We start from the raw sequence: 20,424 nt of genomic DNA, 5'->3' as shown, positions 1-20,424 counted from the left end.
AATATTCTTAGTATAGCTAACTTTATATTCTATTTATTGCATGAATTAATCAGGCTAATGGAAATTTTATAATGAGCACCTTTTTTACCTTCAGGTTTGGGATTTAATAGACCATTGATTTATTTTATTTTCTATGCTCATCTTTTCATATGTGTTCAAGTATTTTCTAGAACCTAGTGCTATATGTTAAATAAATAAATCTAAAATGAAGGCCCCAGATGTTAGACCCAAAAGGTATTCTATAGATTTTTATGCATTCAAAGCCACATTCCCCAAAGTGTTTATTTTTACTAATTAGTCAAAAATATAATTTGTTCAAAAGAAATGTATTCAATAAAATAGCTTATGAAGGAAATTAGAATTGTTCCAATTGTCTCATAAACCTTGGTCACACTCTTCAAAAAATTCACACACCATCACTGGGCATAGTAGATATACTTAGAAATCACACATAGGAAATATATATAACCAGAGTACATTAATGAAAGGGCAAATATGTAGGGAGTATATGTGGCCAGGGTACATGTGTGGAAAGAATAATGTATATTTCTAATGTTGCAGAGCCACCGATGCTTTCTTATGATGTCAAAACTCTAGAGAGCTGTACCTTCCCTCAACTTTTTATTTTCCATCTCCCTCTCCAATTGCAATCCTCTACTTTTCATGCTGTAACTACACTATGATCCCTGCTGGACATTATTCTCTGTGACCTACCATCTTAATTTCATATGCTAAAGAGTATTGACTAGAAATCCTCTCTCTGAAGGGATTTGGGGTAGAGGAAGAAGGAAGATGATGGGGCTGACAAATCTTTAGTCATTGTCAGAAGATTTCAATCACTACACTCAGCTAATAAAAGCTAGGCATTCACATATTTATTAATCACTTATGAGTAAGGAATTATGCTACTTTGTATCTAAATTGTTTTTGTATCTCAATTATTATGCACTAAAGAGGATAATATCCAAATCCATAAATCATCCTTTAAAACTCTCAAAGAGACAAGCATTTCTAAATTTTATCTAAACTATGGAAATTTCTCAAATATATGGAATTTTAAAAATTTCTTATTCTTGTTTTATTTTGATCAGACTTAAATTTACAATAAGATAAAAACAAATGTTCTCAAATCTCAGAGCTGTTCTCTACATATTGCATACAGTATACATGCAATAAATATTTAGTAAATTAAAGAGAAATTGAATTTGAATGTGTGAAAAATTCTATTGAGTTCTTCCTTTAATATGAATTGATTTGTCCATTGTTCTTTCTCACTAAACTTGAAACTAAGAAAAATGTTGAATTTTGTCACAGATTCATGATGGATTTTATTTTATTTCATCTTGTTCACCATATGTTGGGTAGACATCATCCTAATGTTGGCCATGAAACAAATCAACCATGGATAAGGACCTCCTGAACTTGATCTATTGGACAAATCCATTTCCCTGGCAAGTGTGCTGTCTCCATCAAAAATATGAGATTGTAACTGGGGAATGGTTGAACGAGCTATGGTATATTATTGTAATGGAATATTATTGTGCTGTAAGAAAAATGACAAGCAGGATATTCTCAGAAAAATCTGAAAAGACTTACATAAATTTATGCAAAGTAAAGTGAACAGAACCAGGAGAATGCAATACAGCAACACTTTATGATGACCAATTATGTGTGACTTAGGTATTCTCAGCAATACAATGATCCAAGATAATCCCAAAAGACTATTGATGAAGCATATTAGCCATCTCCAGAAAATGAACTGATATTGTTTGACTACAGACTGAAGCATGACATTTTTTAAACTTTTAGACATTCTATTAATGTGATCCTTCTATTACAAAATGAATACTATAAAATGTTTTACATAATTACACATGTATAATATATCTGATTGCTTATGTCTCAGGGAGAAGGGAGGAGATGGGAAAAGAGAGGAATAGAACTTGGAGCTCAATTTTTTTAAAAAATGTTAAAAACTATTTTAATATATAATTGAGGAATAAATTATGCACAAATAAAAATTGAGGAATAAATTATGCACAAATAAAAATTGAGGAATAAATGTATATATACATAGTGTATATATACACATGTATATATACTATATAATGTATATATATTCATATATACAATATATGAAGAAAATGTGAGGATGTGAAAGTGATACTATGTCACATAATTATTGACTATTCAGCCATTGTATTTAGAATTACTCTTGCCAAAAACACCTGTAAGTAACCCTTTTCTAAGCAAGAGTATCATTTTAAAAGAGATAATTGACAGACATGGATGCCTGACCACTCAAACTTCCCTCAATTCAAAAGCTCTCTCTGATCAGTCACTTTCTGACATGATACCACCAAATTGTCATTTTCCTGTGTTACTGGAGATATGATCAAGTCAAGATTCTTTCTCAATTTGTTACTACCATATGTGTAACCATGGGGCAGAGTGTTGTTAGTAGGAAAGGAATCTGGGTTCATATTTTACCTCTAATGCTTATTTGCTGTGTTACTTTATGATATACTGGTGTGGTTTTAGACAAGTCACCTGATTTTCCTAAATTTTTTCATCTGTAAAATAAGTTCAAGGAAGAATCTCTGAGGTCCCTTTCAACACTAGACTTATGACTATTGACTAAAGGGGGGGGGGTGTTTATACCCAAAGGAGGCAGTTTAATATGTTAGAAAGACCTCAAGACATAAATGAGAAGGAAGATCTTGACCCTTAAAAACTTGTTTCTACAATTCTTGTTATTATAATGGTGGACTGCATCGCATTTTTGTACCCAGTATGATATTATATATATATATATATATATATATATCTTTTCTAATAAATCTTCTTATTCCATCACAAGGTGATGCCATAAATTTTTTATTCATTTCTGAGAAAGCATTTTCCATGATGAACTAATAACTTTCCTTATCCTTCTCAGGCCCAAAAACTAATTTGGAGAACTGATATTTGCAAGAAAGATTGTAGACTGAATTAAAATTGTGAGTCCCTGACACTTTAATTCATTTGTTCCATTAGGTATTTGTTGTGGTCAGGAAAATGTAACGCTACAAAATATTAGAATTCTTGCCGAATGTGTGACACATGATAGATCCCAAAACGAAATTCATTTCTTTTTAACTGTTTTTGATCCAGGAGAAGAAAACTTGCTGGCGATTTTGAGGCGAAGATGGTGGAAATATATGATCCTAGGCATCATAGATCTAGAAGCAAATTACCTGGTAGTCAAAGCTTACCAATATACCACACTGACCAGTGTGCAGGTAGGTGGAAATTTTCTTTCTTTTATTACTCTGATTTTTCTTGGTTATTTCATTGTATTGGCTGCTGGCTCCTCAGCCATGGTAATCTGAATTTCCACATAAGCCAATATTCAAAGGATCCCATAAAGATACAATGGCTGGTAATGTTCAAATTATGTAATATACATATTAAGATTATATAATATTTGTGGCAAAACGAATTGAATGGCAATCATTATAATTATTTTCCAAGTTGACGTAATCCACAAAACACTAACTGAAAAATCAATAGAATAATTACTTGTCCCAGGACCATTTCAATTTAAATTCCATTTTAAAAATAATAAAATTAATTATAATTAATGATATTGTTTATTGATAATAATAATCTTTCACTTCTATGTAGTGCATTATAGTTTATGAAATGCTTTGTATACATTATATCATTTAAGCCCCACAATAAAATTGTGAGCCAGATTTTATTATTATCCCCATTTTACAGATGAGAAAACGGAGACTCAGAAATTAAGTAACTTGATCAAAGTCAAGGCAGGATTTGAACCTATATGTTCTTGACTCTAAATCCAGTATTATATCTATTACAAGAAATAGGACTCAGGCATTTAATATTATTTTTGATTCACCTCTAATCAGACATTCATTTATCCTTGAATTTGGTTATATTTTATTTCCTTTTCCAAGAAAACAAACAACTTAATTATTACCTTGCATTATGCCTCTTAATTTTTTGCTACTTAAAGGATTATCAATTAGCATTTAAAAAAAACATTAATGTTTAAAATGAGAGCTCCATCTTACATTCTCTCCAGTGCTTATTTTTAAATGGAATTTGTATAAATAGCACGATTGTTTAGTAATTCCTCAAACAGCATTTCACAAACAATTTGGCCAAAAACACTCTTAGGAATGAATTATATTTATCAAATGTATAAACACTGGTCCAAACAATGGATGAGAAGCAGAAGATGAGAGAAATATTAACCCCCCTAGATAATGTGAGGTTGGAAAAATTGGGGAGCAAAATAGAAAAAATTCAATGTAGTACCAATTGGAAGAATTGCTGTCCTAAGTCTTTTAGATACATATATAGTTTTATATTTCATCTTTCAGTAAACGGTACTACTACCTTATTTCACATTGTCTGTCTTCAGTATACAGGATGATGTGGTAGATAGAATATTAGGTAATCAAGAAAACTTGGTTTCAAATCTTATCTGTGTCACCAACTGCCTAGGAAACTCTCTTAGATTTATCTAAGTCACAGAAAGGTTGAAATTTATCTCCACAGAAAATATTTACATACTGGGAATTCCTCATGCTAATGAAGTCATAGAAACTTGAAGTGCTCATATCCTTATTACATGGAACACCAAGATAACATTGAACACAGAATGGTAAATCCTGCCCTAAAAATGTTACATAATTCATCCTTCTCTTTCAATTCATTAAAAAAAATATGTCTGCTATATGTCAGACACTGTGCTAAGCACTGAGAATACAAATTAGAAAAGAAGAAGCAATTTCTGCCATCAAAGAATTTACAAATGAGTGGGGAAAGACAACTTTTGAAAGAAAGTTATAATGAGAAAGGGCAGGTGTAGAAGGTATGTTGTAGCATAGTGTTCCATGGCAAGCCAAGCAGAAGTACAGATATAAAATGTTTTCAGGAAATTATTAATTTTCTCAAGTAATACATATTTAGAGTATCCCTAAATCCTCCTGCCAAAAGGATGTCTATTATCTTTTGTCTTTCTCACAGGTCAATTGCTTTGAGTTTCAAAGGAGATCATGAATATAAAGCATTTGGCAAACTTCATAGAACATTGGTTCTATCAAAGTCAATTGTTATTATCATCATTAGTATTCTCATACAGTTATGAGAGCTAGTTGAATTTTTCATTATATATACTATATGTTTACTTTCCAATTATATGCTAAGTAGCTAAACTGGGCTAGTATAATTCACTTTCAATTTCTACTCCATTTCACACTTTATTACTCATGCAGTAATAGGTTGATGTTTTCAGCCATTCTAAAGCTATAGAGAGAAATAGGCCCAAATGTGGGATATAGTTAAGATTTGATGCATCTCCATTGAAGATTACCCCAAAGCCTTATCATGTATCTCTCACCAAGCCATACTGGATTCATTGGCTGCCATCTCTTTCTTCCACAGTTATTTCTTTGAACATCTTTCCCCCTATTAATTTATGAGATCTTTGAAAATAAAGTATATGTTGCCATGACAGCACAAGGCATCCATCACATAATAATGGAAGAGAAGCTTTGGGAACAAAATCAACATTTGGAACTGAATGTATATTGGAATGTGTCAAAAATGACTTGAGGATTACAAAGCTGGTTGACTAAGAAGATGATACTATTTTCTCCAAAAGCTATAAAGTTGGATGTATGGATGAGTTTGTGGGGCAAAATACAAATAATTCTAGTTCACACACTATAATTTCAAGACATCCAGATAGAGATGTCTGTCAGGCAACTGGTTATGTGAGTGTAAAGCTCTTGAGAGAGAAGAGGGCTGATTATATGTATTTGGAAATCATCCCCATAGAGGTGATAATTGAACTCATGGATTTAGCAAGAGAGTCAGGTCCTGGGAGTGAATCTTAGGACATATCTTCTCTTAAGGGCTTGCATACAGATACAGATGATGAAACCTACAAAGAGACTGAGCAAGAATAATCAGATAGAAATGAAGAAAAGAACAATGACTACAATGTCATAAAAGCTAAGAGACAATAGGAGAGTCAAGAGTGAGTGACCAATGATGTCAAATGCTGCGGAGAGATCATGAAAGATAAGTATGGAGGACAAACCATTGAATTTAGTAATAATCATTAATAATCTTGAAGGAAACAGCTTCAGTTGAATGATAGTCAGACATGGTATTATAGAAAGTTGAAAAATGAGTAAGAGGTGGTGGTGACAAGTATATACAATAGAACATTTTGCATAATGCTGTACTTAAATATAAATAAAATAAATACTAACATAGTTAATATGTCACAATAGGATGCTGCTAGACACACTATTTCTTTTGACGTGATAGATTATTCTGACTGAAGCCATAAAGAAAAATATTGCAAGAAATTTCATAAATTCCCTAAGGGAGAGAATGATTAAGGGCCCATATCTTCTATGCTTACAACAGTAATAACAAAGTGTCTACAAGTATCACTTTTATTTTTTAAAAAAAAAGCTCAGGAAGAAATAAATTTTATTTAAGATTTATATTAAACATTTAGCATGTTTGAAAAACATGTATATTTCAGTTGCCAAATACTATTAATTCTGCCTCTGTGATATGCCTTTCATCTATTCCCCCCTCTCCATTCTTATTGGTCCTGTTCCATACACTCTTACCTCTTTCCTGGACTGATGTAATTGAGTTCATTTTTGTTATCATTCCCAGAGCTATCATCTTAGTGCCTAGCTCTCTGTGGTTTCTCATTGCCTAATATACAATTATCCCCATACAAACTCCTTAGCTGGATTGTTCCAATTTACTCTTATCTCATCAGCCTCATCATGAACAAACAACATAGTATATGATAATATGGGGCATCTATGATTATGGCACAATGAATAGAATATCTGGCCTGGAATCAGGAAGACTTGTCTTTCTGAGTGAAAATTCAATCTCAGATATTTACTAGATATATAATCCTGGGCAAGGAACTTAATCCTATACTCCTCAATGGACCATCATAATAATGGTAATATTAATTGGCAAGTTACACTTGCCAGTATTTATAAAACTAAATAAATTTGCCAAGCCTGTTTCACACATTATGTCATTCAATCCTTACAACAAGCTTGGGAAATAGGTACTATAAATATTATTATCTTTCTCTCATTTTACAGGTAAGGATCACCAAGATTAGAGAAATGAAATTTTTAATGTTTACATAGCTAATAAGAGTCAGAGCCAAAATTCTAATCATGTCTCTCCTAATTTCAAGATTAGTACTTTTTTTCTACTATACTGTGGTCCTTTTTAACTACAGTCAAGTTAGATCGTTCAATTTTACCTTATTTCATTCTATTCTCTCCCATCTCTATATAATTCTATATACCACCCCCACATTGCCACTTAAAAACCATAATAATAATAATAATAGCTAGCATTTATATAGCACTTTAAGGTTTACATTTTATGTGTTTTATCTTATTTTGTCACCTCAACAACTCTGGGGGATGGTATTGTTATTATCTCCATTTGAAAAATGAGGAAACGAGGCAGATGGTGGTTAAGTCATCTGCACAAGGTTATATAGCTAATTAAGTGTCTGAGGCTGGATTTAAACTCAGAACTTGTCTCTGAAGCTACTTTTCCACATACCTAATTATCTAACTAAAGTCATATCCTTCAAGTCCTAGCTCAGAGGCTCCTATCTCCCTTGTGCTTTTCCTGATTGTCTCAGCTGTAAATCATCCTTCTCCTCAAATCTCTCAATTTACTGTGATAATTTTTACTCTCATGAAACAATCTATACAGTATTAAACTTCTTTAGGCACTTGTCTTATTCCTACTACTAGACTGTAATGATCAGGACTGTATTGGTAATCATACTTTTTATCTATAGTGCCTAGTACAATACATTCTAATAGTAAATGTATAATGAACATTTATTGGATATACTGATGACTTGGAGTGAAGGAACATATATTTTGAATTGCCTTCAATTTATATATAGTGTCCCTAAGAAATTTAAAATATGTGTACATTCACAATAGAGGCAAGAAGAATAGAAAAGGTCTGTTGTATGATCAGTATGCTACAGAGGAGTACTGTTCCCAAACATGGACAGATGGTTGTGACAAATAAGAAATGAAAAGCTCCCTCTCACCTCCATCATGGGAAATGTACAATACTTGGGGATAAAGGGAAATATCAAACTGACAATTTTCTTCCATTAAAAACAGTAAAAATAGATTCAATTAATAATATGCTACACAATATACATTTTTTCATTGTCAAATTATTTTACAATAACTCTTTCTAATATCTGAGGTCCACCTACTCCTCAGGTCTGCTCCTTTGATCCCTTTAGTGTTGAATTCTACTACCTTTATGCATTGACACCTATTTCAAATAAATTGTTGGACAGGCTATTTTAATGTAATGTATTCAGGGAATCTATTTAAGTCATTCTGCAACAATTCTGAAAATGTAGTGAGTCTCATTGAAATCTTAGCTGGCCCTAATCAGAATTGACTGAACAAGGAGAAAAAGGAAAGATGGAGAATAACTTGCTAATTTTCCTAAAAACCCTTTCCCATTCATGATAATGAATTGTATTATATTATCATCAATGGTGGAAATAAGAATATTTTGGTCTGAGAATCTTGAATATATTGCTGTCAAGTCATTTGTATTCTGATTACTGTTTGTAAACTGAAAGAACTAAGAAAGTCTTATCCTGTTTCCTTGCAATCAGACCAATTCAAAAGGATCTCCCAGGCTATCCAGTCTTGGATTACTATTCTTTTGATAATATAAAACCCAGCTTTCATTTAAGGAAGTTTCCCAAGCCAGCCATCTCTTCATTTCCCACCAGTTGTCCAACTTATACTGAACTCCAACATATTCCCAAGCTGGCTATTCTCCTCCGTATTCTATTACCACTGCTTTTCAGTTTCCTTTTGTGTGTTGACTTTTCCTATTAGATTATAAACTCCTTGAGGGCAGGACTGTCTATTTCATATTTGTATCCTCAATGCCTAATAGAGTGCCTGGCACATAATAAATATTTTTGATTGACTAACAACCACCCTCTCTTGGCAGAAACACCAATTACCAACTTTTTGATCTAGAATGAATGGGTCTGTCACACCAGAATAGGTTTGGAGGAGGAAAGACCTGATGGGCCCCTTGTCCAGTTATTCCTCTTATCTTTTCAGTGCATTCACTACTCCTATGATTTGTGATAGAGACAACTAACTTATAAATAGCCCTTGAAAAATGTCATTTTTAGTATGTTGCCCATCTTAGACAGCAGCTGAAGAGAGTTGCTAGCAGACAGGGAAGGAAAATGTATTCAGAAAAAAAGATGATAAAAGAGGGACATTGGCATGAAGAAACCAAGCTGTTTTCTTTATGAGAATATGAAAAGGAAGAGGGTAATTCCTGTCTGAGAAGCTTCTTACAATCACACTGCTATGCTGGATTTAGGAGGATTTTAGTCCAAAGACACTCAATGCATATGTTTCTCTTGAATCATGGAGAATGAGCACATTGTAACTGGGGCTGTGAAACAGATTAACAGTGACATTTGGCTGAATTAGAAAGTCTGCATGTATTTTTATAACTCTGGGAAAGAGACTATTTTAGTAGAAAACTAACTTTGCAGTATCTCCCCCTTTCATCCAAGATATAGTTCCTCTTTCCTCAGTCATATAGCACAGAAGGGCAAATATGCTGAAATGATCTAGGATCACAGATGCAAAAATTCTGGAAATAAAAGAAAACACAAAGACATCTAGTCCAGCCTTCTCTTTTTACAAAGGCAGAAACTTAGTTTTCTACTAAGATAAGTGATGACTTGTCTGAGAACACAAGTATAATTATCATCATGAATGGGATTTAAATTCAGATCTTTCAATGCTGAACTAATGGTCTGCGTTTATCCATCTGGAAAAGTTTATCCATCTGAGAAGTTCTCAGAGGTCTTCTAGTCCAACCTCTTTTTATAGAAGAGGACAATGAGATCTAGAGAGAATAAGTGACTTATCCTAGATCACACAGATATTGTTAATATCAGAGATGGGTTTTGTGAAAGACAAGGGATGAATGTGCACTCAGCTACAATAAACAGCTAGGTGATGTAATGGATAGAGTACTGGATCTGCTGGAGTCAGAAAGTCCTGAGTTTACTAGCTGTGTAACCCTGAGCAAGTCACTTAACCTGCAACTGAGTGCTTCAATTTTCTCATCTGTAAAATGACCTGGGGAAAGAAAAGGCAAAACTTTCAGTATCATTGCCAAGAAAATCCCAAATGGTATCATGAAACGTCAGACACTTGATTTAAAAATGACTGAACAACAAATGCAAACTATCTCTCATTATAAACAAATTTCCATTCTCTTTTTAGATATCCATTAGCTTTTGTATCTATTTTCTTGTATAGGAAGTCACTGTGATTCCTTGGTCCCTGCTTATTTCTGAGATATGCCATTCACAGAACTATTTTGCAGTCATTTCAGTCATATTCAACTCTTTATGACCCCATTTGGGGGTCTTTTGGCAAAGATTTTGGAGAAGTTTGCCATTTCTTTCTCCAGCTTATTTTATAGATGAAAATGAGGTAAGCAGAGTTAAGTGATTTGCCCAGAGTCACATAGCTAGTAAGTATCTGAGGCCAGATTTGAACTCAGGAAAAATTAGTTCTCCTGATTTTAGACCCAGCACTCTATCCACTGTGCCACCTAGCCATCAACTCATTGAATTCTCAGATTGGAAATGACCTCATAAATCATCAAGAACATTCTGATCCCCCCAAAAAATCCTCCCTCCCCAATCCCTAAAAATTGGTCATGAAGCATGTTCTTGAAAACTTTATCAAGGAGAGCCTCCTGCCTCTTGAAGCAGCTCATACTGTTTTCAGAAAGCTCAGATTATTGGGAATTTTTTTATAATGTACATTAAATCCAACCCTACCTCTCTGCAGCTTTTATCTAACACCTTTACAATCCCATGCAGAGCAAAGATGATCTTTCTTGCATGATGGCTCTTCAAATACCTGAAGTCACAAGCATGCTCTCCCTTGTCTAAACTAAGCTTCACCCATTGTTTTTTTATCATAGTTTTTTTTATTTACAAGACATATGCATGGATAATTTTTCAGCATTGACTCTTGCAAAATCTGCTGTTCCAACTTTTACCCTCTTTCCCCCCATCCCCTCCCCTAGATGGCAGGTAGATCAATAAATATTAAACATGTTAAAATATATGTTAAATACAACATATGTATACATATTTATGTAGTTATCTTGCTGCACAAGAAAAATCAGATTTAGAAATAAGATAAAAATAACCTGAGGAAAAAAAAACAAAAATGCAAGCAGCCAAAAACAGAAAGAGTGGAAATGCTATGTTGTGATCCACATTCATTTCCCATACTTCTTTCAGTGGGTGTAGCTGGTTCTCTTCATCATTGAACAATTGGTACTGATTTGGCTCATCTCATTGTTTAAGAAGGCCACGTCCATCAGAACTGATCCTCATATAGTATTGTTGTACATAATGATTTCCTAGTTCTGCTCATTTCACTCAGCATCAGTTCATGTAAGTCTCTCCAGGCCTTTATGAAATCATGCTGTTGGTCATTTCTTACAGAACAATAATATTCCATAACATTCATATACCACTCATTCAGCCATTCTCCAATTTATGAGCATCCATTCAATTTCCAGTTTCTGGCCACTACAAAGAGGGCTGCCACAAACATTTTTGCACATCCTTTAAGATCTCTTTGGGATATAAACCCAGTAGTAGCACTGCTGGATCAAAGGGTATTCACAGTTTGATAACTTTTTGAGCATAGTTCCAAATTGCTCTCCAGAATAGTTGGATGCATTCACAATTCCACCAACAATGTATCAGTGTCCCAGTTTTCCCACATCCCCTCCAACATTCATCATTATCTTTTCCTGTCATTCTAGCCATTCAGAGAAGTATATAGTGGTATTTCAGAGTTTTCTTAATTTGCATTTCTCGGATCAATAATGATTTGGAGCATCTTTTCTTATGGCTAGAAATAGTTTCAATTTCTTCATCTGAAAATTGTCTGTTCATATCCTTTGACCATTTATCAATTGGAGAATTACTTGATTTCTTATAAATTAAAGCCAGGTCTCTATATATTTTGGAAATGAAGCCTTTATCAGAACCTTTGACTGTAAAAATGTTTTCCCAGTTTATTGCTTCCTTTCTAATCTTGTCTGCATTTGTTTCATTTGTACAAAATTTTTTTAACTTGATATAATCAAAATTTTCTATTTTATGATCAATAATGATCTCTAGTTCTTTGGTCACAAATTCCTTCCTCCTCCATAGGTTTGAGAGGTAAACTATCCTATGTTCTTCTAATTTATTTACAATCTCATTCTTTAGTCTTGATTATGAACCCAATTTGACTTTATCTTTGTGTACAGTGTTAAGTGTGGATCAATGCCTAGTTTCTGCCATACTAATTTCCAATTTTCCCAGCAGTTTTTGTCAAACAGTGAATTTTTATCCTAAAAGCTGGAGTCTTTGGGTTTGTCAAACACTAGATTATTATACTTATTGACTATTTTGTCCTGTGAACTTAACCTATTCCCCTAATCAACTAATCTATTTCTTAGCCAATATCAAATGGTTTTGGTAACCAATGCTTTATAATATAGTTTTATATCTAGTACAGCTAGGCTACCTTCATTTGATTTTTTTTTCATTAGTCCCCTTGAAAGTCTTGACTTTTTGTTCTTCCAGATTAATTTGTTGTTATTTTTTCTAGGTCATTAAAATAGTTTTTTGAGAGTCTGATTGGTATAGCACTAAATAAATAGATTAGTTTAGATAGTATTGTCATTTTATTATATTCACTCAACCTATCCAAGAACACTTAACATTTTTACAATTGGTTGGATCTAACTTTATTTTTGTGGAAAGTGTTGTGTAGTTTTGCTCATATACTTCATGACTTTCTCTTGGCAGATAGATTCCCAAATATTTTATACCATTGGCAGTTATTTTACATGGAATTTCTTTTTGTATCTTTAGCTGTTGGATTTTGTTAGTAATATATAAGAATGTTGATGATTTATGTGGGTTTATTTTGTATCCTGCAACTTTGCTAAAATTGTAGATTATTTCTAATACCTTTTTAGTATAATCTCTGGGATTCTCTAAGTATACCATCATATCATCTGCAAAGAGTGATAATTTGGTTACCTACCCTAATTCCTTTAATCTCTTTATCAACTCTTATTACCAAAGCTAGCTAGCTAGCATTTCTAATGCAATATTGAATAGTAATGATCATAGTTGGCAACCTTGTTTCACTCCTGATCTTATTGGGAATGGTTCCAGGTTATCCCCATTACTTATGATGCTTACTGATATTTTAAATAGATGCTACTGACTATTTTAAGGAAAAGTCCATTTATTCCTATACTCTCAAGTGTGTTTTTAATAGGAATGTATGTTAGATTTTATCTCTATCTATTGAGATAGACCTTTTTTGGTGATCTTCCAGATTATCTTCTGCTGGTGACTTGTTGTACTCCCAATATTCGTGGATTCTACCAGTCAAGCACTATTTCAGAGGCTGAACTTTGTACTCAGTAGTGAAGGTAGAAGGGAGCTCAGAATAAAGTCTGTCCTCTCCTCCATCTTGGCTCCACCCCCTCAACCATTCTTTCTATCAATCTGTATTTGTATAGTATATAGCCCCTTCCACATCCTAGCCAAACTTCCATAAACATATTCTCTTGTCTTAGTTTCCATCAGTGTCTGAAGGGAAAGGAAGAAAATGTTTCCCATTTCTATTTACAACTCTCCTTATTTTCATTTCTTTTCCTATCAGCAAAGTGAAAATATACCTACACTGGACCCAGAATCATGAGCACTGATTCTAACCAGTCTCATCTGGCTTTAACCTTAAGCAAATGATAACTGCTATCTCCCTCAATTTCTTATTTATAAAATAGGGGCAATAATAGCACCTATCTCTCAAAGTTATTGTAAAGACTAAATGAGATGGTATTTGTAAAGTGTACCACATAAATGTTAGCCATTGTGATTATTATATCTGTTTTGCTAGTTATTATTACATCTATGTTAAGAAGATATGTTGTTCAATTTTATCTGACTCTGTGTCCCCATGGACCTTAATCCACCAATACTGCCAATGGGGTGGGGGGGATTCTTGGCAAAGATACTGGAGTGATTTGCCATTTCCTTATTCAGATTATTTTACAGATGAGAAACTGAGGCAAACAGATTAAGTGACTTGCCAAAAATCACACAGCTATCTGAGGCCAGATTTGAACTCAGGTCTTACCGAAACTAGATCTGATGTTTTATCTACTGTGCAACCTAACTGCCCCTGATTGTTAGCATCTCTCAAAATTATTTTGTATTTATTACAAATATATTTTTGTATGGAACAATCTATGCTTATGCTGTTTCCTCCCAAGTTGGGGGTGGGATAGTATTTTTTTCTCTTTACATTCTCTGTATACATAATTCTGTGTACAGCATTTAGTAGGTGCTTAGTAAATGCTCGATTGATTGAATCACGTCTGAGAGAATAGTTATATTTTCAGTGATTTTGAATTTCATTCTCTATAGGTGAACTCAGAGAGTATTTCTATGTACTTTTGAAATAGCTCCCTTAGGCTTGAGTTTAAAATTACGAGGTAAGCTTTAAAGAGTATCTCTTCTTCTTTATCCTTCCTGTTCTTACACATCCCAGGTGTAGGTCTGTGGAAGTTTAATGATTATTCTGGGGTATGTCTCAAGTACATTTAGAGACAAAGCTTCCTAAAGTAGACAACATTCATATCCCCTAGAGATAATATTCTATTTGGATTCTCTCCTAGTTTCCATAGGTCTGGACTTTCTTGTTCCCTAGAATGTGAAACTGTCATAAATATGCAGTAGCTCAGCTCAAAATACCATATGTTACACTTCACTTGGATTGCAAGGTTTTCTGTCAGCCCCTCTGACCTCGTGCAATACGTAGACACACCATTAGAGAAAAAACGTAAACCTGCCTTCTGGTTCCCTTTGTGTCCCATTATAATGTCCATCATTGCCTCTATCCCAAAATGAAATCAGTCAGAAACCTCTCACTAGGGAGGCACATCACCTCCTCTGAAATCTGTGGGCTTGGACTGCTACCCCCAGGGGCTGTTAGGTAATAACGCTTGAAATGTCTAACACTTTTTTTTTTCTCAGTAGACTCTAATAACCATGCTGGCAAAGACAGAATGCAGGAAATGATTCTAACTGTACTTTATATTCACTTCCAAAGATGGGTGTTGGCAAGGCATCTTGGTCAACCCTTAGGATATAAAGGTGATGAAATCTTCTGGGCCTTCTTGACTTTTTCCCCAGCTCAGCCCACCATTAGGATCAACAAAATTGAAAAGCATGAGAGTTAGGATTTGAATCCAGGACCTTTGATTTCCCCAAACTAGTGCTCTTTCTATTGTATGGCGCTATCTTCTTGGGTCATATTTATCTTTTTTTCCACTGAGATTTGGAATCATAATATGGTATAGTGGAAATAAAATTGGATTTGAAGTCAGAAAATCTGAGTTGAAGTTTTGGTTTTATGCTATCTTTATAATCTTGGGCAAAGTCACTTAACTTCTCCAAAACCCAGTTCCAGCATCTTTAAGATGAGGAACATTGCTGGACTAAAATCTTCACAATTGAAGGGAATGAGGTGGTTGCAAGGACATAAAAAGCTGTGCCCAGAATCAGCAATATCTGAGTCCAAATCTGACTCAGAAACTTACTACCTCTGTAACCCTGGACAAATCACTTAACCTTGTCTGTCTCTGTTTCATCATCTGTTAAATGGGAATAAATTATAGTTACTACTCCCAAGGATAATGTGTGAAATTATATAATAAGCATTTAGCAGTGACTGATACATAATATACAGTTAATAAATGGCTTCCTTCCTTTCTTAATTTTTTGGGGTCATGGAGCTCTTTAACAATCACTAGATTGTTAGGGAGTTAAAGGGATAGATCCCTTTAACAATCACTAGAAGCCTATGGATCTCAGCATTTAGCACAGTGTCTGGTATATAGTATGTGTGTAATAAATACATATCAATTGACAGGACTAACTGCAAAATAATGTTTTTAAATGCATAAAATATAATCTATAGGATTATAAATTAAATAAATATTGGTGAAAATAAATAGATAACTTTTTCCAGCCAAGTAGATTGATTCAAGATGAATCCAAGAACACTAGATAATTACTAAGGGCCCATTCTAGCTCTAAATCTTTCTGAGTCAAGTAGGCTTTTTATTCATATCCTTTTGCAGTGGAGCATTCATTCTGTGCTTAAGTTATCAACCAAAAGAAAATGGTAAATTGGTTTCAAATTCTTGATTTGCCTAAGTCTCCTTTTCTTGAGTCTTTCATATAACAAAAATAATCATAATGACTGGTGTATGGATTTCAGGACTTCTGTGTTCTCTGTTATGTTTCAGCTTTAATAATATTAGTTGATATTAAGTCAGGTAGCCCAAGTGGAAGCAAAACAGATGACCACACAATTATTTGCCTGTCCTTGAGTATTTTATACCCTTTTGATACATACTGTGTCTTTCTGCCTATTTTGAGATGAAAGTTAAGAAAAATTATTCCTTTATATTATTCCCTCTCCCCCACACATTATTTTTTTCAACTTGAAATAGCAGCTTTAAAAATATCAGTCCATTTTAAAGTTGAATGCAGAGTGAGAGAATACTTGATTAGAATAAAAAGAGAGAGAAGCATCAGGAGGTCTAGGTTCTAGTGATTTTGGCCATTGATTGATTTTTATATAACTTTGGTTGAGTTGCTGTTCCTTCATAAGTAGAGGTGACAATCTCATAAAGATTAATTAAAATTATTACCAGATGTTCACATAATTCCTCCCACCTGGTCTATTTTAAAAGAAAATATCAAGGGAAAAGGGGAAAGGGGTGGGAATTATGCAATATGCTAATATTGTGCAATAAATATGGTAATATACTCTTTAGTTATAAGTCGTCAAACTCCCTGCCCAGGATTTAGAACTCTTTTAAAGCTCTAAAATATCATTATCTGACTTGCAGCAGCAATAAATGTGGCTTATTTTGAATAGGTGTACTATGTTTCCAAATATAGATGTGTTCCTAAAAATTTGTGTGGAATTCAAATGTTTACAATTGAATTCATATTTTAATTGCCCTAGGAAAATTATTCTTTAAAGAAATTTCATGATGAATCATTTAAAAATTAAAGAATTTTTCATAATTAAATTAATATATCTGTTGAATGTATTTATTTGATGAGTTAGGTTTTTATTTGTTCAATCTGCATAAAGCAAAGCAGCCTGCCTTAGAAAGTTACACACACATAGTCAGAGGGGATTAATCAGTAAGCACTTATTAAGCACCTAGAATATGCCAAGCACTTTGGTAGACACTGGGAATACAAGACAAAAATGAAATCCTCAAATGAGAGTGGATCACAACATAGTAATTTCACTCTTTCTGTTATTGTTTGCTTGCATTTTTTGTTTTCTTTCTCAGGTTTTTTTCCTTTCTATATCCTATTTTTCTTGTGCAGCAAGATAACATAAATATGTGTACATATATCAGATTTAACATATACTTTAACATATTTAACATGTATTGGACTACCTGCCATCTAGGGGAGGGAGTGGGGGGAAGGAAAGAAAAATTTGGAAAAGAAGGTTTTGCAAGGGTCAGTGTTGAAAAATTACTCATGCATATGTTTTGTAAATAAAAAGCTATAATAATTTTTTTAAATGAAACCCTCTCTGCCCTCAATAAGCTTTTATTCTATCAGTGGATATAGCAGATATATTGATAATGGATATATTGACAAAATAAGATACAAGATGACTTTAGGGGAGGGAATAATTCCTGACTGGATCAAGACACTTTTAAGAGAGGGCCAGTTGTTACTGGACATTCTCCTTAAATAGTTTCACATGAAAGCAAAACATTGCTAGGATGACTTGTTCACCTGAAACCTACCTATTGTATCTAGCCATCTGGCAGCCTCTATCCTTCCTACCAAAACCTGGGTCTGTTAATGTCCATATCAATCTTACTTTGTTTTGTTCTGTACTCTGTTTATTTTGATTACTGCCCCAGCTTGGACTCACATCACTGACTGGCTCTGTTCTCTCAATTTGCCTTCTGCCTATAATTGTTCCAACAATTCATTCCATCTGCACCTCCCAGGCAGCCCTGCAGCACCGCCTGCTGGCTCAACCCTACCTACCGTGGTGAACCCTCAGATTGAAAACTAGCCTGATAATCAGGATTAGGCAAATAGGATGATTCTTCTACAAATATTTTTTTTAAAACTCATCTTTCCGTGAGTTCATCAATTACCATTAGCCACTATAAATTTTCTTAATAAAAAAGAGAAATATGGATAAAATAGAAAGAATTTATAATTTCCTCCCAATAGTCAGCCCTTTAAAGGGAGAAAAAAAATATATATTTAAAAAAAGACCATGAAACTATTTAGTCTTTGAAAAAAAATATTTTAAAAAATAAGAATACTCTGGTTGACTATTTAAAGTTTTAATTCTAATCAATGAAAAGCATCTTGCAAGCACGTGTTAAAAAAAATTAACCCTATATGCATACAACTATCATGTATTATAATCATCAACTACAACTATTTCCCAAATGCTGTGCACTGACATACAGAGTCTTAAAAATATGATGCATTGAAAGGTTATCAAAAATTGTTCCATTCAATTATTCCATCATGAATTGGAATTCAAAGGTTCCAGGTTATTTAATATAATGAAAAAGAAAGTCTAAAATCTATAGTGATGAATTTTTTAAAGTCTCTTACTACCTCCCTCTTTCCCTCCCTCCCTGCTTTCTTCCTTCCTTCTTTCCTTTCTTTCTTTTTCTTCCTTTTCCATGTGGTATTAAATTAGAAGTCAATTTTGGATCATCACACTAAAATATTATAATAGTATAAATCCAGAATTAAAAATGACATTAATTTTGTGATATCATCGCTATTCTATTGCTCAGTCATTCATTTCAGTCATGCCCACTTTTAGTTTTTGTTGGCAGAGATTGTGTATTGGTTTGCCATTTTTTTTCTCAACAGGTTTAAGTTACTTGCCCTGGGTCACATAGCTAGTAACTATCTGAGATTAGATTTGAACTCAGGTCTTCCTGAATCCAAGGCCAAAATTCTATTCACTATACTACTTAGCTGTCCTGTCATTGCAAAATAGAATTCCAATTAAGGAAACTCTCTGTACCCACTCTGCAATTTATCGTCCTAGAGAGATACCTAAGGCATGGAGAGATTTATAATGTTTACAGGAGATTTGACTCCTAATTTTAGGCAAGAAGAGTGACCTGTGCATTAGGAATATCATTTAGTAGTTATCTAAAAGATAGAGACATTATGGAAGCAAAAAGATGAATTAAGAAACTATTGATTGAGGAGAGAGATAAGAGTCTGAGTAAGGGTGGTAGTCATGAAGGAGATAGATTAATCAGCCAACATTTATTAAGAACCTCCTATGTGCCAAGCACTGTGCTAATGACTGGAGAGTAAAAGACATTCCCTTCCTTCAAGGAGCTTACAATATAATGGAAAGATGAGAGAGCTGTTATAGTTAGATTTCACAAAATTTTGGCAACTAATTAGATAGGAGAAAGGACAATGTAAGAAGAGGTCAATTGATGGGATGAGAAGGGACAATTTGAGGGAAGGAGAGATTTGGGAGAGAAAGATAATGAGTTACATTTGAGTTTAAATTGAGTTTTAAATATATTAAGTTTAAAATACCCACATAGAGGTATCCAATAAGTAATTGGTGAGATGAAACCTAAGCTCTGATGTAAAGGGGCTGACATAGATTTTTGAATGATCTGAATAGATTTGATCATTAATTATGGGATTTGATGAGATCATCAAGAAAAAAGAAGTATAAGAGTAAAGAAGATAATCCATGACAAAGTTTTGGGAGACATCTATGGAGGAACAAGATGTGCATTAATAATCTATAGCAAAAGAGAGAATAAAAATCCCAGACAAATTTGAGGAAAACAAAATGAAATCAGTTTTACAAAATCTCAAGAAAGAATATCCAGGGATAGAGAATAATGTCACATGGCACAGATAGGTCAAGTTGAAAGAAATACTTTATATGGCCATGTCTGTAGAGAGGAAAGACAGTTGTGAAGTCAAAAGGAATGACAGTAATAATAGTGTAATAAAAGTAGTAAAAAAAAAATAACTCAATTAGTTCTTTAAAGTCACTAAGTGCCATTCATTATTTTATTGGAGCTTTACAACAGTTGAGTTATAGAAATACTATCCCTCACTGAACAAACATTGATTAAGCT

The 20,424-nt window shown here is 33.5% G+C and overlaps 1 protein-coding gene across 1 annotated transcript in view; it reads left to right on the top strand.

Annotated features, from left to right (window-relative positions):
* The window catches only part of SLC35F1 (solute carrier family 35 member F1), a 540,470-nt gene that overhangs the window by 442,911 nt on the left and 77,135 nt on the right, over window positions 1-20,424 (top strand). The window contains exon 3 of the mRNA XM_074310013.1: window positions 3,154-3,281. Coding sequence (XP_074166114.1) covers window positions 3,154-3,281 — 128 coding nt within the window. The remainder of the gene's footprint in view (window positions 1-3,153; window positions 3,282-20,424) is intronic.

This window comes from Sminthopsis crassicaudata, chromosome 4 (assembly GCF_048593235.1).
Source record: "Sminthopsis crassicaudata isolate SCR6 chromosome 4, ASM4859323v1, whole genome shotgun sequence".
Taxonomy (NCBI): Eukaryota; Metazoa; Chordata; class Mammalia; order Dasyuromorphia; family Dasyuridae; genus Sminthopsis; species Sminthopsis crassicaudata.
The sequence above is the reverse complement of the archived record's forward strand: the minus strand, read 5'-3'. Positions and strand labels throughout refer to the sequence as shown.